At 36.5% G+C, this 21,435-nt stretch overlaps 1 protein-coding gene and 1 long non-coding RNA gene across 2 annotated transcripts in view; one reads left to right on the forward strand and one right to left on the reverse strand.

The window, feature by feature from the left end:
* LOC111561739 overlaps nucleotides 1–21,435 on the forward strand; it is a 277,745-nt gene that overhangs the window by 20,592 nt on the left and 235,718 nt on the right. The gene's annotated exons all lie outside the window — the stretch shown is intronic.
* The window catches only part of PCSK1 (proprotein convertase subtilisin/kexin type 1), a 67,126-nt gene continuing 58,369 nt past the window's right edge, over nucleotides 12,679–21,435 (reverse strand). Inside the window, exons 13-16 of the mRNA XM_045033937.1 lie at nucleotides 21,114–21,271; nucleotides 19,652–19,785; nucleotides 17,952–18,113; nucleotides 12,679–15,692 (exon numbers count right to left, since the gene is read on the reverse strand). Coding sequence (XP_044889872.1) covers nucleotides 15,315–15,692; nucleotides 17,952–18,113; nucleotides 19,652–19,785; nucleotides 21,114–21,271 — 832 coding nt within the window. The 3' untranslated portion in view covers nucleotides 12,679–15,314. The remainder of the gene's footprint in view (nucleotides 15,693–17,951; nucleotides 18,114–19,651; nucleotides 19,786–21,113; nucleotides 21,272–21,435) is intronic.

A 21,435-nucleotide genomic window follows, 5' to 3' on the forward strand; every position in this document is an offset into this window, starting at 1 on the left:
AATGAGGTATGAGTCAGAGGCTTAGCATATTCACTTTTATTTTATTTTCTCATGGTACACTGCTCCTCTCTATCCCTTCTTTTTTCTTTCAGAAACAATTTTTCCAGTAACATCCTGATAGAGTATTCTATAAGGTGACCATTTTCTCAGGGTGTGAAATAGCATGTCCCTTCAATTATCTTAAAGAGGCTGTGTCTCTTTCATCTATTGACCTATACTTTCCAGGAAGGAAGGAACCATTTTCAGTTTTGGGTCTTTATTGCCTATGATAGCATTTAGCACACAGTAGGTACTCAATAAATACCCTTTGGCTGAGATTATGAATAAATTATATATATGCATTGGGAGTAATTTTGGTCATAAGCCTAAATGGCTAATCTGTATTAGTCTTTTAATAACACAGCAGATATATGGGCTGAAAATATAATAAAAATGAAGATAAGTAGAAAAAATGCTTAAACACAGCAGGATTATACTTGGCTGACTTTGTTATCACTGCTGTAAATTCCTCTCACTTTCTGATTTTTCCTTTCAAGAAATTGCCCGTGTTTAAGTTTCTTTTTCAATTTTAATTTTAGTGCACACTAAAGAAAGCACCTTCTGCATCATCCTTTTAGAAAATTAACCCCTGGATGTCTCACAAATTTATACTCAATCCCACAAAATAGAACTTCACTGATTTCCTGACAATCTATGTCTTTACCCAGCTCTTGGGAAACAAGAATGGAGTCACTACATGAGGCTTCCTGTAAGCTTACAGTTATTCTCAGTTCCCCACATCTCTGAAACCCCACTTTGAGCCCATCCTTCTCTTTGTTCTTTATGATCAGTTCCTAAGTTGAACTGCAGTAGTTCTTTGCTCATTGGCTTTGGCATTTCATTTTGAATTTAGTGCAATGTCCAGGCATAGCTAAAAAGGAAATTGTTTGATAATTGGGACATGAACCCTCTCTCTTTTGAGCTAATCCTCAATTTTTGTTTGCTTTCTTTCTAATGAAAAAAATTCTTAACATCTGCTTGAATTCAGGCATGCATATCTTTCCACTGTAATACTTTCCATTTGGCAGGCAGGATTGTCTTACAAGGACAAGCCAAGCACTGTCAGCTGATTACGTTACTTGCCTTTTAAAATTTTGCTTCTCAAAAGTACTGGATGACAGTGATGATGACCTATGAAAACCAATTAAGGCTTCAGGATCATTTCTACTTGTGATATGGGAATGAGATGGCAGAGAACACTAAGGAACAGTTTATAATGGATAACAGGCTCTTTAGGTAAAGCGCAGGGTAGGACATGAAATATCTCAGATTCTGTAGCAAGGTGTGTTTTCCTCTGCCAAAACAGGTAGACAAAGGCAGTAGAACTCTCTAATGTCAGTAGATCAACTTAATCTTCTCAGTTTTTGCCAAAAATATTCCATAGAGTATAGCTATTTGTCTTTTTCAGGAACATCAGGTTTTTCTTTCTTACTGAGGTATAGAAAGTTTTTTCTCTCTTACTAAGGCTTTCAGAAAATTGTTTAATATACTGGAAGATTTCTGGCCCTGTGGACATTTCCATAGAGAATAGGAACAGCTAGTCCTTTTGAAGACAGACTCGTGAATAACTTCACATTTAAGAAAGGAATTGTAATATTTCAAAGCACAATAGCAGTTTAGTCATCTGTGAGGCTGGTTGTGCTGGACATGGAACATGTGATTTCATATTTATGGAATGAGTTGTTGGAGTCTTCTCATTCTTTGATTCACTGGAGGAAGTACCTTGAGAGATTATTTTCCTATTTTAGTAGTAGGAAGAAGCCTGAATGAGAATTTTCAATCTTTCACGATTCTAGAAAATTTCGACTCTGTGTGTTATCTTCTTGAACTGGTTAGTTTTGCTAGAAAGAGTTGATATTTTGTCTAATCGGAGTGTGCATAGTAGGATTTGCTATTCAATTTATATATTGAATATATCAATATATTCAAGTTGATATATAACTTCAGTAAAACTTTAGTGAAAACAGTAAGACCAGGCACCTCGTGTAGAGAACCTATTATACTCCACTAAAAATTGGATAATTGCCAGCTATTCAAATGTACTTGGTGGAAAAAATATGAGTTTCCATGGTACCAAAGCAATGTCTGTCTGAGCCATATGTTTTCCAATCCAAATGCAGAGTTTTTTGGATTCAGAATGTTCTCCCCCTATATTTATCTGATTTTTGCTGATATTACAAGTGAGAAAACAGTAGGAAATGTTTAAGACCACATAACACAGATCTATTTCCAGAAAACAAGCCAGTCCTTTTGAAAAGGATATCCTAGAAAAATCTTTTATATGCCTATGGATATTGAATCTATTCTGGAATTTTTGACATAGAGAAGGTATAATGGAAAGAACCATGCACTGAAATAATTTCTGATTTGCCCTTTTCAGGTGAAGAGAATACCAGACAATGAGAATACTGGCCCAAGCCTTCTTTGTGGCTCACCATATTATCTACTTTAATCTGAATAATCTTTGTGTCAGTGAATACAATAGGCACCCATGGCTGCTCAACATCTTTTGAAAACACTCTTGGTCTTAATAGTTTCCACATTTTGAGTCCTGTCTTGTCAAGATATGATGTACCATGATCAAGTGGTACTCATCCTTGGGATGCAAGGATGATTAAACATATGCAAATCAATAAATATGGTACATCTCACCAATAGACTGAAAGATCAAAAGATCAAAATTAAATGATCTCAATAGATGCAGGAAAAGCTTTTAACAAAATTCAATATCCTTTCATGAAAATAAAAGCCCTCAAATTGAATATAGAAGGACTATACCTCAACATAAGAAGGACCAACTGTAACAAGTCCGCAGCTAACAACATACTCAGTAGTGAAAGATTGAAAGTTTTTTTTGTTTTTTTCTAGGATCAGGAACAAGACAAGGGTGCCCAATCTCACTACTTGTATTCAGCATAGTACTGAAAATCCTGGAGTCCTCTCAAAGTATAGTCTATAGACACCTTATAGTCCCCAAACTCTTGACACCCTTTAGGGGGTTTCTGCAAAGCCGAAACTATTTCATTGTAATCATAACACTAGTTGCTTTTTTCACTTTGTTTTCATTTGCATTGATGGTCAGCAGGATAGCAAGAATCAAGGCAGTGGAACCAAACTGTACTAGTAGTCATTGCCTGCCTCACTATCACACACTCATAGATTAAAAACAAAACAAAAAACAAAACAACAACAACAAAAAAAAACAATGGCACTCAAGAATACCCTGGTGAAGCACTAAAACACTGACCCTTGAATATGTACCTTTTTAATAATTTAGTTGACAAAATGGGAAATCTATATAAAGTACTTTGCTGTATACCAAATTTTCATGGTTGTCTTGAAGAAAAGCAATTGTTTCAATTGCAGTTTGAACTAATTGGGTTTTTGTTTTAATTTTTTTTCATGGCATACTATTTTTACTTGAAAAACATGACTGACAGACAAACTATGGTTACTCTGGCCTGGATATTTGACAGAAGTTTTCAGGCAAATGAATAAAGCAAGCTTGACTGCTCCTTAATACTTAAAGACTTGTATGAGATTGTTGATGATATTAACTAATGTGTTTTTTAAAAAATATCATAGTGTGAGGAAATGTGTCAACACATGGAATATCTGGATTACTCATGGAATCAATGTTTTCCAAATAACAATGAACAGTGTTATAAAATTATGCGTGGGCAAAACTTCTATTCAAAGTTCAGGATAGACCATCAGATTTCAGTTTAAGAGAGTGCAAAAAGCTTGATAGGATTTTAGAGTCTTTATTATATCTACATTTTAAGAAGCTACTTGTTGAGTCTTGGTGTAATATCAAACAAGAATATCTACAACTATACTCCTTCCTTTTCCAGTTATGTCTATGTGAGGTTACATTTTCTTAATAAACTTCAACGAAAACATAATTTTGTAGTAGATTGAATGCTGAAGTAGATAACACAATCAAACTTTCTTTTATGAAGCCAGACATTAGATTTGCAAAAATATAAAACAATGCCATTGTTGTAACTTTTTGTTTTGAAAATATTTATTTTCATAAAAATATGTTATGTAAATGTTATTTACATTAATATTCAATGGGCTTGTTATAATTTTGGAATTAATAAATAGATTTTTTCCATTTTAATTTTTTCAATAGGTATAACCCACATCAACAAAAATTTTGTGGGATCCTTAATAATATTGAATGTAAAGGGGACTTGATTTCAAAAATCCTTAAAAACTGCTACCCTAATAAATTATTGCTGGGGAATTTTGCATGTGAATACCATGAGGCTATACCAAGCAAGAAATAAATTCAGCAATAGATTAGGATGACCTTCTGATTTGAATGTAAAATTGGGCATAATGACCAATGACAGTCAAATAAATAATTAAGAGAAGTCGAAAAGAAAACCAAAACTTTAAAAGCCTGTTTAATACTTGGTTCATGTGCACAGATGACTGCTGGATTTGGCTGCTGACATGTGACATTGACTGCAGCCCTTGGTCTCCTAGGGAGGCTGTTTGCTTTGCCATGTTACATGCTTGCTTTTCAAATCTCAGATACTCATCATCTGTCTGGCTCCCTTGTATTTAATACATCTGACATATGACTGGTTTCTTTGTCTACCTTATAGTATGTTTTTTCATCAGGGTACTTTGAAATCAGTTTGGGAAATGATCAGCTGACTATAATTTGGTTTTAATTGCATTTCCTTATTAAAATACTTAGAATTGCAGCATTCTTATGTTATCAGTTGAAGCACTGAATCCTATTATGTAAAGTTGGTTAAAACAATATAGTCTAACATAGTTAAGTCTATTCTTACTTAATGTAAAACTTAAAAACAGAAGAGGGAAAAGGTTATACAAGATCTTGATAACTAAGCAGCTGGATGAAAATAGCCAGAGAAAGAAAAGAAAGATATTTTCCTGCTGCTTTTCTGATGTCAGTGTTTCCCTTTGTGAGCTTTAAATTTCTATTCCCATTTCTTCTCTCCCTGGGACTTTGGATTCTCACCTAGAGTTTCATATAACTTAAGGATGCAATCAATATAGTGAAGTTACCTGTATGTACTTGGATGCATCTTCACTATTTACTTGACCTTGATCAAGTGACTTCAGCTGTTTGTACTCCACTTCCCTCTCTGTAAAATGAGGATAAGTGGATCTACATCACTGAATGAAGATTAAGTGAAACAACACATGAGCCGTGCTTGGCATTCTGCCTGCCACCCATTGAGTCCTCCATGAATATCAGCTTGACTGTTCTCTACTTTTACTCCTTGGCAATTTCATTTCAAATATACATTAAATGGATGGGAAAATAAACTCAATTAGAGAATTCAACAAACTCATATTAAACTATTATATACCAGGCATTGTGCTAGGTCTTTGGATACAGAGATGGATAAAAACAATGTCCATGAGGGGGGAGGCTATGTCCATGTAGCAGATTATTCTATTTCTGGTCTCTGTCAGAGCACTTGACATACAGTAGATGTTTAATAAATATGTGCCAATGAGCAAAAAACTAACCTTATGAAGTAAGTGTAATTGCTCTCACCATTTTATAGATGAATAAACTGAGACTTGGAAAGGAAGAGTCATTCAGTATTACCCAGGTAGTAAGTCACAGAATCAGAATTGAAATCACCTCGGCTTAGCTCACCTTGGAGCCAGTACCTATGCTGCATCTCTAGGAAGGGAACGCTAACGCTAGCTATCCATGCTGCTTGGGAAGCGTGAATCTGGCTCCCGAGTTTCTCATTTTCAAAGCATAACATTGCCCTGTAGATACACCAAATGCTCAATATAACATTGCCTAAGTATTGACTGAGTATCCACCTCTTCTTTAAGACATTATTTTAATATTGTCTTCTTTAAGACAAATATTTTAATATTTGAGGATATAACAGTTAACATGAGAGATGTCAGTGGAAATCATATTCCATCCACAGGGACAGACCCTAAACAATTAGATATGTGATCACCCTTGTGATGAATGCTATATGGGAGCATTTGGCAGAGGTTCTGACTTAATCTGGCACACTGGTCAGGAAGGCTTCCCCAGTAAAGGGATTTGTAAATTGAGCTCTGAATGGGGAATAGAAAAGAATTAACTAGAAAAGGTATGGAGAAAGAGCATTTCTTGCAGAATAGTTTGTCCCCAAGACTCATTTGGGACATTGCAGTAAAAGAAAAAAAGCCAAAGAGTGAATTAGGCAGCAAAATGGCATGAAGCTACAGAGGCAGGTTAGAGCTAAAACTTCTAGGGCTTTCAAGCCAGGCTAATTTTGGTCTTTTCCTGAGTACAGTGGTTTTTAAAGAAGAGAGTGATGTGATAGGACACAGTTTAGAAACATCACAGTATGAAAGTGAGAACTTTGTTGAAAGAAGATGGTAGTGTGGACCAGGATAGTGACATTGGTGATAGAGACAAGTGGGTAGATTAAAACTAGAGTTTGTATACTTGGTGACTTAGATTAGGAAGATGAAGAGGAGGCAGATCCAGGTGTTATGAGACCTGAAGCTTATGGAACTAGGGAGCTCCTCCAGAAATCGATTTACTACATAAGGGAAGGTGTCTGGATATCTGGTTAGATCCAGGACAATGAGGTCTGGATGAAGAAGAGAGACTTCCTTCTTTGCATCTCTTTTTAAAAAGGAGCAATACTTCTTCTAGAATCTTCCCCAGCACTCACTTCCAAATGTAGGAAATTAGGTACAAAAATAGATAACTACTTTCTAATTCAGAGACTCTCTGTGGTAGCAAGAAAACAGTTTAGGTAAATTCATTATCATCTGCAAGTCAAGAAGGAAAGCCATATGTATGAACTACTAACATGTTGTAACTATTGTCCAAAAAGATATTTTGAAATACTAATTTATGCTCAGACACAGAGATAAACTGAGCTTAATTGGGACAGTGGCCACTCTATCTAGTATGGACACGAGTGACTGGTAGATTCCCTCTTTTTCCCCACATCTCAGTAGTCTTCCCTCAAAAAGATGGGTTCCAGCTATCCTCCTGTATTGGTTGATAGACTCTGACTCATTTCTTTGCCAACAGTTGGCACCTGTTTTCTGTCAGCTGACTGGCAATGCAGCACTTTGCACTGAGGGAGGAGAAGGCATGAGCTGTAAGCTTTCAGAAAAGATCAGGCACGAGGTGATCATAAGCCTAACTTCTGATAAAACCCAGAATCAAGTTGGGAAATGATTAACTGGAGAGAGCTGGAAAATAATGCCTCCCCAGAAAAAAAGATTCTGTTTGGAGAAATTCATCCACATCTTGAACAGTCACAATTCATACTAGTATACTAAAAGGACGTCTGGAAAATACAATGAAGAAATATGAAAATATCAATTTTTAAGTCAGTGTTTTACAAATGTATGTGACTAGGGAATCCTTTTTCAATACACACACTCACACATACACACATGCATACCCCACTGATCAATATGTTAAAGAACATACTTTGGGGGAAAAAAGGGCAAATTGGAATCAGCACAGAAAGACCAAGGAATGGGAAGAGAAATAAAATGGTTCAACATAGTAGAAACTCAGACTTTGTGCCCAGAATGTAATGTCCCAATTCTCAATATGGTTTGGCAGCTCTGGGTCTGTATAAATTCATATGAGGTTGATTTTTTATTCAAAGGATGTCAGCTGTCGAGCTGGCCTATTGCTCCCCTAAGAAGAGTTTTGGTTTATTTCAAGATGGGTCACAGAGTGATGACTGACAAGGACAACTCCTTCTATCACTTTTAAATTTATTAGAGTTTCCAAAATTTGAAGGAAAGAAGCAATATAAAATCTATCTAGTTGTTTCTGGAAGCATGAGATTGCCTTTTAAGGCATCAACTTAAAAAAATATTTTTTTAAACAATTTAGATTTAAAGTTAAAAAGTGAAACAGTTTGGCATAGTGAAAATACAGGGTCAGACCGATCAGTTTTAAAATCCTGGCCTAGTTGTGTGACTTTGGGCAGGTGACATAACCTCTCTGAATCTCAGTTTTAAGAGATTCAAGTAAAAATATTTCACTTGCAGAATAATGCAAACTTTAGAAATAATATATCCTATTCTCATGAATTAACTCATCCCTCTGAAAACATAGGATATATGTATTTAATATATTGTAGTAATGTAGTAATAATAAAAGCTATTTCTCATTTCAAATAGTAGAGAAAAGTCAGTAGTATAAGATACACAGTACTCATTTGATTTTCATACTATAAATATCTTTTAAAATGTTAAGTCAGCTTTTCATCTTGCTAATATTAGGTATGTAACCTGGATTCTGGAATAACTGCTAGATTAAAATTTCAACTCCACCCCTTAGTATCTGTGTGATCTTGAACAAACTACATCACCTCTCACTGCCTCAACTTTCTCTCTACAAAATAAGGACAATTATTTATCTTCTATTTGTTTTATAATTTTAAGAGAGTGCAGATAGAAAATGTACTCACTGTACTGTGAATATAGTTAAGGACTCATTGATTTTCATTTTTGTTAATATCAGTACTTCTCAATGATTTTTAAATTTTTATATTCGAAAACTAGTACTCCAACTGATACACAAAAGAAGATTGGGCATAAGACAAAATTAAACAAATGATTTCCTTTTCCTGATACCTCCTTTCTCTTGTCACTTCTGGCTTTCCGTGGCCCCTCATGACTACTCTTTTAGTCTCAACTGTCACTTTGAGAACTCCCTTGTCATTGCAGTCTGGTCTACATTGACTACAATTAAATGGTTTTCATTGTGACCTTAGGAGCAGAAAGTTCACATTGGAATGGCAGTTCCCCAGGCAACACCATCTTGACCAGTGACAATTTATGGTATTCCTCTCTTTTTCATGGATTCTAATATTGTCTTCTTTATTGAATTTATAGATAAGAGCTACAAATTTGAATCTATTTGGCTCTAAAGTCCATTTTCTTTTCGTGACACCACAATACTAATAAGAGCAGTAGTCTCACTAATAATAAAAATGAACATTTATTGAACATTTACTAGTACAGCAACTGCACTAAATTATCTGCATTATTTTACTTAATCCTAATACCAAGCCTGTATGTGGTAGACTTCATTGTTATAGATGAGGAAATAAGGCCTAAAGATGTGAAATAACCTGCTCAAAGGCACACACGTAGGAGATGGTAGAGCCAGGATTCAGCTTGACTTGTGGCTGACTGCAGAGCCCACACCCCTAGCCACTTTGTGTTGTTACATTGTCAGACTTTTTTTTTTTTTTTTTTTGCCCTTTAATGATTGGAACAACATCATTTACGGCAACTAATTGATAAGCTTAAGGCTTATGGCTTTTTGCTTTGTGTAAGTGCAAATCACATCTTAACAAAGTGGCAGCATATTTGGGGCCATTCATGCATGTTTAGTAGATACAGAATGACTGGAGCCAGGGAGTGAATGTTCAGATAAACAAAATGAGCTTGACCCACCTATGAGAACTCTGTGGTAAAAGATAACGTCTTACACGTGGGTTTTCTTCATTCTGGTTCCCTCTGACATGAGAACTTGAAAAAGTTCATGAATTTCTCTTTCACTGCAAGTCCCTCTTAAAAATTTCAACTCAAAAATTGTACTATCCAAGAAGCATTCCAAAATAAACTTCCAAACAAACTGGCACACTACTGTGGAACATCCAAGTGACACTCATTGCTGTAAACTGAAAATTGTGCATGAAATAGGGAGAGCACTAGACCCTCTCTAAGTACAAGTTTTGGGCTGGGTCCTGGTGGTATCCGGACAAGGAGAAATGATACAAGAAGTAACTGTAAAGGATTTAAGGCAAAGTCTAGAGGTTATTTTGCTCACTTCTAAACATCATCTAGATGTTTAGAACTCTAGATGTTTAGTCACTGGGACTCCTAGGGACAGGGATAAAGGAACCAAAGGTGGAAGGGAACAATCACGACCATGCTGCAGGAACAAATCTGGGAATGTTTCCCCTGCCTTCTTCCATGAATAAGAACTCCTTCTGAACTTATGTCCCCCTCCCCAGGTAAATATGCACGAAGATACTTACAATACGGGCTTAGGTGGAAGTGGTGGGTATGTGGGTATAGAGGAGAGTAAAAGTGCTTTGTGGAGTTCCAGAAATAACACACATTGTGGAAATAATGTGTGGAAATAACACACATTGTAGAAGTTGGGCATAGAAACCAGGAAAGTGATTTCTGCTTTTCTCTACATGCCTTAAGAATGGTAGACACAAAAATTATAGTCACTTCCTTGTCCTACATTGAGGATAGAATAATGCTTTCATAATATCTATGTGTAGCAATGGACAGGCAATATAAACTGTTTGTATAAATACAGATTGCAAGCCAAAACTCAGGTGAGCAAAAATTACTTCTTTTTTTTTTTTTTGTAACAGAACTGTGTTCTATTAAGAGTTCCCTTTCTAATAAATAGTGTGAACTTGATGTAAGCCAATCAAGTTTTCTTCTCTTGTCCTAGGGTTGCATCTAACTTTGGAGAGAAGATAATATTAAGTATTGAGGCACTGGATTGGGTAGGGATGAGGGAGTAAGGGGAGCCTACGTGTCTGTTCTGAATTATCTTCTGCCAATGCCATTATCAGCTGAAACATCAGTTCTAGTCTCTGGGAAGCCCTGAGCTGATCAGTATTATTCCATGCTACTCTCAAGTATGTGTGAGTCACTTCTGCTCTCCACTATTACCTGCAAAATAAATTACCTGTACAAAAGTCATTCATGATCTCAGCTCTGATTTCAGGAGGAACTAAGCTGAGACTTACCTTTAAAAATGAAACTTTCAAAGCTTGGGCAAGGCCTTTTTCAGCTATGGAATCAGCATTAAGAGGTGTATGATTTAATACTGCCTCTTTTTGTGTGTGTGTGTGTGTGTGCTCTAGGCTCAAGAAGGCACAATTTGAAAGGGATGGTACTGATAGCGGAATGAATAAATGGAATTTTTATTGTATTAGTTTTGTTGCACGTAAGGCTGCATAACAAACTATCTCAGGACTCAGTTGCTTGCAAGTATTTATTCTCATTCTCCTAACTGCCATGGTAACAGTTCAGCTTCTTTAGGTAGTCCTCATCTGGTCAGCTCTGTTTCATGCTGTGAGTTGGCTCGATTTGGATCCAGAATGTAGATCTGCTCCATATATATTTGTTCTGGAAACAGGTTGAAGAGGCAGTAGTTCCCTGGGGCACACTCTTCTCATTTCACTAGATGACCGAAAAGCAAAAGCCAGGCCAAATTGTATAAGCACGCTGAAGGTCTTTGCTTGTATCATGTCCACTGGCCAAAACAAATCACAGGGTCAAGCTTAACATAGATGGCCCAGGAAACTACCCTTGGCCCACAGGGGCAAGAGGATGGAGCAACACACATGGCAGAAGTTTGGCATAGAAACCAGGAAAGTGATTTCTGCTTCCCTCCACATGCCTTGAGAATGCTGGACCAAAAACTGTCGTCATCATCATCATCATGTGTATTAGTACTGTAGCCTTACAAAATTATGAGGCAGTTAGGAAAACATTACTCTTCTTTCTTAGGGATTGAAATTGTATTTAAGAATTAATGTTTATCTCAGTGTGTATTTGGATTTGGATTTGGATTTGTAGCCTATACATGGCTAATCTAATACTTACCAAATGAGCATTCAAAAGTAACCAGAGAGCTATCTTCAGCCCTCCTGGTGGGTAGACTTTAAAGATTGCTGCACTTTGAGGACAAAAGCCAGTTAGAACAGTTCTTCTGGAATTCTGGAAAAATTATTTTATTTTGAATTAATATTTGTAACTCAGAAGAAAGGAATGGAGTCTGGGGGAAAACCACCTCCTGGAAAGAAGACAGATTCTGAAGTGTCTGGGTGGCCATTCCAGGGATGGAGGTTTGAAGCAAGAGAGGAATGTGGGCCTGAAGATGGGAGATTAAACTTGGAAGTTGGGAACTTCTGATACGTGGCCTCTGGCGGACAGGGGGTGGTTAATGTGGAGCTACTGTATCTGGCCTATAAAAAAGTCATTTTTGATGAAGTGTTGAAGTCCTTTCTCTCACACATAGTATGTCCCTTTGGTTTGTGCTTTGCTTTTTTTTCCTCAACACTTCAGTGAAGACTCAGTCAAATAACTTGGGATGTTGTCAAAACAAGTAAGAGAGGGACCTGGGTGGCTCAGTCGGTTGGGTGTCCCACTTCGGCTCAGGTCATGATCTCACTGCTCGTGGGTTTGAGCCTGCGACGGGCTCTGTGCTGACAGCTCAGAGACTGGAGCCTGCTTCAGATTCTGTGACCCTCTCTGCCCCTCCCATGCTCATGCTCTGTAAGAAACTGAGCTATGAAGGAAAATAAAACATACCTGTTGAAGTAAATTCTTAAATTGACTTTGAGAAAGTCCATTTGTCTCAAAAGGAATTAGCTTTTTTTTTCTAAAAGGAATTATCTTCTTAATGTACATCTTCAATTTTTCTTTTTTATAGTTCATTTTAGAAACATAGAGAAGGAGATTTTGTTTTTGTTGGAAACATGAGCTTTTTTTCCTTTTTAACTTAGTGAGAAACCATTTATTCTTCAGATATATAAGCATATTTTACATATTCTGGTTAATACAAGTGTAGAATTTGGGAGTTCCCTTAAAAATGCTAAGACCACACATGTTAAACACATTGTATTAGGCTATTAGACAAATGTCTCTTTTAATATCATAACACATACATATTATACGTTTATTTTCACTGACAGAGGAACATGCCTTTCAAAAATATTTTATTGGATGAAACTTTCTTATTCTCAGGAAAGTTTTGGTTCTTTAATATAATTTATTATGCTTTTTAAAATTCTGATAAAAGCATTGGTACATTATAAATACCTGTAAAGAAAATATAGTTTAAAATTCTGAGGGAAATATTATATAAGTTTCCTCTTTTACGTTTTCACAAAAATCCACAGGCACTAAGAAAGACTGACAAAAATATTCTATGTCTGAACAATATATTCCAGGTTGGAAACATTCAAACATGACTTTATTTAAATATTAAAGCTTCTCTAGAGTGAACCTTTGGCTACAATCCAATGAGTGGGTTGGGGGTTTCAACCAGGAAAAGATATTATTAGAAGGATTAAAAAAAAAAAAAGCTTAATACAATTAACATGAGAGTAGGAAAGGGGAAAGGATGAGGTTTTGTTTATGACTATGTATTGGCCTCTCTGGGCCTTAGCTTTGTTTTTTAGTTGAAAACTTATCTAATAACTCGTTGGTCCTTTTTGGCTTTAATACTTTTTGATCTACTTCAATTTTCAAAGTCTGTCCAATACTCTATATTGAACAACATGTGAAACTTCCAAGGATAGTGTGATACTGGAGTTCTTTTAGGAGAACATCCTTGAAGCATCATGGTGATTGCTCTGCGCATACTTTTATTCTGCACAAATGCAAACTGTAGACGAGGAGGTGAAACATCGTCTTATTCACTACACTTCAAACCATAGCAAGTGACAGACTCTAGTGTTCTCTTCCCAGTCTAGTTCAATGTAGTTAACCTCCTGGTCCAGTTCATGTGTGACATTGTGAAGTTCAAACTTTAAGAAAGAATTACAAACAGCAGACTCAGTGGGAGAATGCCTGCATCGTAGGTGACTGGAGCTTTTGTGAGCACATAGAGAATGGGAATCCAGAGGTTGTCCATTAATGAGTTAGTGTAAATGAGAATCCAGGGAAGGTGAGATTAAATGAATATGTCAAACTGGATTTCAGAGGTACTTTCAGGGGTCTAAAATATCATTTCCCCTCACCTATAAATTAACTAGATCATGGCAAGTTCTCATTATGATTGATTATCACACAGATCCTACCTGGAAGAAGTAGAGGACTTTTTTTTTTCTTCTTAATGCATTTATACTTTTTGTAAGTTTGTTTAGTGCAGCAGTGGGAAAAATCAAATGCTTTTTGGGTGTTGACCAGTAAGGTAGCCACTTTAAGCAACATGGAGCAGGGCACCTCAGGGACCTGGTACTCAAATCTATCTGGGCAGCTGCTGTTCAGCTCTAGCCAACTGTTGCCAGGAAGGGAAATGCGTCTGAGAATCAAGCTTTATGTGAAATTTCATATTTTTAATAACCACTCATGTTTAAATCATTTGATGTACCAAAGGAAATCTACCTGAGGGACAAATGTGGCCCATGGACTGCCAGCTTGTGGCCCCTTGAGCTGAATATTGGAAGCAATTTGGTAAGATTTTGGATACTATCAGCTGTAAGACTGGGGAAGAGCCTTTAGTGGCAAGGAATGAACACTCAGTTTTAAGGATCCAGAAAAACCTGTTGTAATGAATACAATTTAAAAACAAACAAAACCTACCTTTGGCTCTCCCCATTATAAATATTTTCCTATTTACATTGGTTCCTGGTGTTATGAGTGGTTTCCTGTGATTATTGTGAAAAAATATGACAAGGGATTTGCCAAATCCCTAGTGTAAGTTTATTCTAAGTAGTATAATTACTTCTCTCAGTATTCAGATTGTGGCCGAGGAAGGAGATAGGTAATGAAAATATAAGGGGAAATAGGGAAAGGCCAGAGCACACACCTTAAGTCCTAGTCACCTTTAGGTCCACAGAGGCCTCTGTGTAGCACACCAAACAAAGAAAAATGTTCTAAAACTGCTCAAACCAGATAACACAAATTTTGAGAATTGTTTCTGGATCTAAATTACTCAGTTTCTCTCCCAAATGACGAAATAGCCATTTCCCGAATGAGTCGTACTTTGGGGTAGAAAAGCCAAGGGTATGGGTCTAATCGGGAACTCTTTAATTAGAAACTTTCCAAACCTATCTATGGCATCACAGTTCAAAGAACCGTGTGGCAAAGACAAGGGACAAGTTGTAGGAACAGTTTTCTTCCCTCTCATTCTTTGCAGATTTACTTCTTCAAATTAATATGTTACCCAGGCGATGGCATTTCTTTTGAGAAATGAAATCGTGGCTCAAGGAGGCATTCTAATGTGGTATGAGGACCACAAATGAAATGAACTGTGGCTCCAGAAAGAACAAAGCATCTCACTTGTGCAAGCAGGGAATATGTGTTTTGAAAGAGTCATTATCAATTCAGAAAGTTGGATTTTCTACTTGAGCTCATCCCTTTCAAACGCCCAGTCGGGCGAGCAAAAGCAAAAGTACCACAAAGGATATCATAAGCATAAGAATCAATGGCAAAAACAACCACTTCAGACACAGGCAAAATCTAAGGGGAAGGAAGAAGCATGAATATTTCCAACTCAGGACTCCACACTTATTTTAATTTTCTTCCCTCAGAATGTCCACCAGAGCTTGCAACAGCCGGTCATCTCTGTGCTTATAAGGTTTCGTGTTATAGAAAACATCAACATAGTCGTTATATAGACTGTCCTCGGACTCTTTAAGCTGGGAAGGCTTGTTCAACTTTTCCAGGGCTTCATAGAAAGTTTCATAAGGGATGTTGAGCTTTGCACTTGGAGGCTTCTTTGGTGATTGCTTTGGGGGTGAGTTTTTGTTGAAAGCACTTTGAAGGAGTCTCAGCATCGCCTCGGATGGGGCTGCCTCTGCCAGCTCATTCCTCCTGTCCCCTGTACTGTCGCCACTAGGGCTTTTTGACATGAGGGGGTTCTTTTTCGGGTTCTCTTGTGTGGGCTGCTCCTAAAACATAGAACGCCACCGACAAAAGGAAGAAGATTCATTATTTAGAACCTGGCAAGCCAGCTGCAACACATGTCCACTGCACACTTTTTAAGAAACCCTTTGAGAAGCAGAGACAGCATGAGGCTTAGAGACATACTAACTTGGGCTTCAGTCCTCATTTTTGCGTTTACTCATGTTCTCCTGGCACCTGTTTAATTTCCCTGAACTTCACTTGTAAAATGGGAACAAGGGTCTTTCATTTCTGGTGGTTCTGAAGACTGAATGGGATCATGTGTATGTATTCATACCTTATTGGCCTGCTGTACTTGTCAGCCTTCTATAGTAGAATTCATTTTAGGGAATTTAATAATTTTAGATTCCTTAATTTTAATGTTAATTCTAATGAAAGAAAATATTTTTTTAAATAATACAGTTTCATCCTATGGAAAGTAAACAGTTTACCATTCCCACTGCCTTTCCTCCCTGCCCATGTTTTGGGAAGAAACTGATATTAAAATATTTAATAATTCATACAGAAGACACCAGCAATGCTTCGTGTGAATGAAGTTTCCTGGAGGCCCCTTGTTCTGTCATCAGCTACCCTTTTAGCCACTGAGTTTGTTTTGTTTTGTTCTGTTTTATTTCATTTCATTTTATTTCATTTTTTATTTTATTTCATTTTATTTCATTTTTTATTTTTTTTATTTTGAGGGGGGTGGTTACAGAGAGAGAGGGAGTGAGAGAATCCCAAGCAGGTTCCAAGGTGTTAGCACAGAGTCCAACGCAGGGCTCTGTACTACGAACCTTGGATCATGACCTGAGTGGAAAGCAAGAGTTGGATGGGTGGCTCAGTTTGTTAACAACAAACTGATGCACCCATGTGCCCCTCAGCCCCTGAGTTTTATAAAGGGGTCTTGGGAGAGACCAGTGTGATAAGCCACATGGGGTGGAACTGGAGATATCAGAGAAGCAGCTTTGTCAACCAGTGTGGAAGTAACTCAACTTTATAACAACTGTAGGGTCTGATTCATACCCCTTAAGGAATCTTGGAGGGAGAAATACCCATAAAGTCAACTTGCCTCTGGGACTGTGAAGAAAAGTCCTCTGGGGTGGGGGCCCCCAGGGGGCGGGGGTAAGCTGCGTTGCAGAATGTAAATGGAACCAGAATCTGAGCTGAGGACTTCATACAACTAGTTTATAAGTTTCTTAAATAATTACATCTTTATATCTCCCAAAATATCCATCACTGAGCCAGACTTCATGAAAGGTCATTCTGGAAATTCTGATTACCTACCTACTACATCTGAGGCACTGGGCTAGATGCTGGGGGATTAAGAGATAAACAAAATGTGGTGTCTGCCCACTGTCTGATAAGAGAGAAGCCAGCAGCCTCAGTAGGCTGAGTCTCAGTAGGAACAGGAATGACTGACTAGCTATCCTATGAAATTTTCTCAGAGAAATTGAGACTGGGATTCAGTGGCTTCCCTTAGAGCTGCCAAAAAAGTGACAGTTAAGGAATTAGTAAAGAGAAGCCTACAGGATTTGGTCACTTGAGCCTTGGTTTTCTTTCTGGAAAATGGACATGCTAAATGTCTGTCTTCTCTAGGTTACAGGGATTATTGGTTAAATGAGACAATGTAAAAAATACTTGAAAAGTATGTGTGATACAGACATTAGGCATATGTGATCATGCATAAAGATAGCTCTTTTTTTAGGGGTGCCTAGGTGGCTCATTCAGTTAAGCGTCCAACATTGGCTCAAATCATGATCTTGCAGTTCGTGGGTTCCAGCCCTGCGTTGGGCTTTGTGCTGACAGCTCAGAGCCTGGATCCTGCTTTGGATTCTGTGTCTCCCTCTATCTCTGCCCCTCCCCTGTTCATACTCACTCACTCAATGACTCTCTCTCTCTCTCTCTCTATCAAAAATAAATAAGCTTTAATTTTTTTAATTTTTAAAAAGATAGCTCTCTTTATAATTTGATATGTCATACATTTTGATACATGTAAGTTGATATGTTATAAATTCTCATGTTAGAGAATTTCATACCTTTGAATTCATCAACTTTAATCTCTAAATTCTGGACAAAAGAATAAACTTAAATAATATGAGGGTTTTATTTAATGGCAAACAGTTTGGCACTCTCACTCCCTTTTCTCCCCACTCACGTTTGACTTTCTCTCTGTCTGAAAATTAGATACAGCTCTACTCACTACATTGTCTACTACAGTTCAAAGAAAGATGTGCCAAGAATGCTCAAGAGAACAGAGCCACACAGACCTCCCCCAGATCCACCATCTTCTCCACCCCTCTTCTGTCATTCTGAACGGTGTTGTAGGATGTGTACACACGAGGCTGTTTCATGTGTTCTGGCTGAGAAGAGGTCCCATGAAAAATCAACTTCCAGTTGACAATTCTTCCTTCATTTTGCATTCTTCCAGACTATGGATAAGCATACACATAAGTTTAGGGTATATTCTGAGAAATTTCAAACTCCTTAAAAGTATCTGTAAAATCTATTAAAAATTCTGTACATGCCATGTGTAGAGCACTATGTACAAAGAAGTAAATCATTGGATTCACTGTTGTCATGAAAATGGACAGTGTATAGGTTCGAGGATTTAAAGACTGATTATTTGCTTCATTTAATTAAAAAAGCAAAACTCTTTATATGAATGCTCTTTTCTATTCTGTTCTTGGAAAGTTGACTGTACTTTCCATAAATAGAAATATATTTAGTAATTATCAGCTTGTAGAAACATTCCAATGGAGAAAAAGCCTCTTTGGAGTATTATAAATAGACTTCAGTATTAATCAGCACTTAAAAACTGTAGATTTATGGGAAGAGTAATAATTTTCAGAGGCTCAATAGTTATGCCAAAAATAATGTGCTGAAATCTAAAAATATCTAAAAAGAATATGAAAGTGTAGGCTCAGATTTTACAGACTTGATATAAAATAGTCTTATCTTGGTAAACAGATTTTTCTTAGTTTTTTAAAGATGAAATTGAGTTAAAGAACGGAGGACAAGTTCAAGAATAGAACTACTTCCTAAGAACATTTTCTTGCTCTCCCTATGAGAGCAGGAATTTTTACAGATTCTGGTTCTAAATCATAATTTTTGCAGTCTGTAGGAGAAAGCTATTCTCAGAGAGAAAAATGTAACAATGACTATAGAATTTGTATTAATTTAATGGAAATCCTTAGGAATTTAAAATAATTTCTTTTAAAAGAGTTATCTAGACTTTGAAATCCGATGCTGCTGAACAGTTCTATCTTGGGAGAACTCAGACCTGAAACATTGTTTGTATATGTGCTCAACCTGTAGAAAATGCTGGAGAAATGATGCAAAAGTAGACAATTCAGCTGTATTTAGCTTTTTGCTCAGACACTCCTTACTCTATTTTTGTTATCATGAGTTACAATTTTAGAAAGATATCAAAGAGTGTTAGTAAACAGAGTGAAAGAGAAGTGAGAAATGCTTTTCAGTTTGTTTCATAACTGAAGCAAAACAAAACAAAAAAGTCATATTAAATAAGATTTCTTGTGTAACAAGTCAATAGCCACTATAGTAAGAAGTGTTAAGAGTTTCTTCATGTGACCCCAGCAGAATGTCATAGCAAGGTTGGTATAGCATTTAACTGTCTTTGTAAATAGAGGTAATTCTGGTGTCTGAGTAGGTCATATGGCTGGCTGCATTCTGGCATTGGAACACTTGGATTTGTCACGTAGTCTGTAACATTATTAATACATCTTTTTTTTCTTTATTATGGTATGGCTTATTTATTTAATTATTTATTTAGTCAGTCAGTCTATAAAGCCAAGTGGGCAGGGATTGAAACATTACACCTTTTCCTTACTTTTACTAGAGAGTGACCTGAATGCCTTAGGACCTTGATTAATGATGATACCAATCTTAAAAGTACTTGAAAATGTTTAAAAGTGAGCCTGTGTTTCTATGTCTTTCCATTCATACTTACCATATCCGTAATTCGCAAGGTCCAGGTGCCTATAGGATTCTCTCCCCATGTGTGAACAGACATGAAGTCCCAATTCTTGAAACCATTAGGAGATGTATCCCGTTCTCTTTCAGCCAACAGTACAGTGCTGGTGCCTATTTTCAAGGGACAAATACAAATTAATGAATGTTCTAAATGTACTGAGAGTAGGATACACTTTAGCAACTAATAAATGAAAATGAAAACTGGGAGAGAGTTGCCCTCCTAATTTTCCCTTTTTTGTATAAGATCAGGATAGAAACATTATAAAAAAAATGTTTTTACCCATAGAAATTAGCATATTGCCTGGCATATAATAAGTTCTCAGTAAATATTTTGGTAAAATAATGAGTATATTGATTAAGGTTTTTTTTTTTTTTTAATAAGGAGAACTCATAGAACTACATTTACAAACTATGGATTCAGAGACCTAAAATACATTTTAGTGGAACTATCATTTTGAAATTTAAGAGGAAGTCTTGAAAATTTATCTGGTGCCTGTGCCTATAATCTAGTGTAGGCATAAAAAAATAAAGCTATATTAATTTCATAATGTCTTGTCATCTAAAAACTAGTAGTGGGATTTAACTCTAAAATTTCAAATCCAAGTTCTCTGTAGATCTAGATGAAAGGGTCAAGTGATCTGTAGGGCCATCAATGAGAAAGCATTCCACTCATATTCAGGCCAACTCCAAGATAGCTAGAAAGTATGACTCCAAATCAACAGTGTCTATAGTCCAAACCTCTAAGAAGTTTATATCCTGGAAGGAGATGACAGAGGGAGCTCATCTTTCCTCATAACTCACCTATAGAAATTGAATTTAGTCTAGTGAATCCTACTAAAAAATGAAAGAGTATTAGGATAGCATTTCCTGGTTGGATTAAAGTTTATGGTTTACAACCTCTTCCCTATCCATGATCTCATCTGAGTTAGTACTTTCTCAGGAAAGGGCAATTGCCTGTACATTCTATCATATGGCCTTTGCAATGCCATCATGGAATATTTGTTAGTCTTCTCAATATTCTTTCATGGGTCACAAGTCCTAGTTTTTTGGCTGATTCCTTATATGTGTCTGATATATTTGTCAGCTTTATTAATTATCAGAGTAACTTTCACTAATATGTTGCCTAAGAGAAATGAATGATAGATCAGTGACCTGGGAAAATGAGCACAGTTTGAAAATGTGTAACTCCATAAAGTTTTATTAATTGGTATTATTTGAATAGACCTCATTCTCTGCTTATCTAAGAACCAGTAGGAATGAGTTGGCAGAGTTCTGATGCCAAAAAAAATTAAAAAATAAGCATATTTTCTTAAGTCCTGAAATCATCTATTGGGAAACTCAGCCCTATAAAAAATCATTGATTTAAAATCATTCAATATACTCTTTAAAATTTAACTAAATGATTTAGAATAAATTTTTGAAGTTTTTAAAAAGTTTACCAGCAGCAGAAGTGAGTGTAACATGAAGGTCTCCTCTTCGGGAATATTCAATAGTTGCTTCAAATTGCACATGTTCCAGGGACTTGATGGCATTTTCTTGTTCTTCACAAGCTCTTGTTGGAATTTCAATGATAACTTCTCCATTACCTTTCAGGGCTCTAAATACATTTTGAACAAAATCACTGGATAAAGTACATCTCTTCTTCTTTGTATTTTATGCAAATACATACACATCAGTCTTGACTAGATACTCAGCTAAGCTTGTTGTCTCTCCCTGTTATGAGTAGAACAAAATTCAGGAGTAGCTAGAAATAATGTGTAG

Source organism: Felis catus, chromosome A1 (assembly GCF_018350175.1).
Source record: "Felis catus isolate Fca126 chromosome A1, F.catus_Fca126_mat1.0, whole genome shotgun sequence".
Lineage (NCBI taxonomy): Eukaryota > Metazoa > Chordata > Mammalia > Carnivora > Felidae > Felis > Felis catus.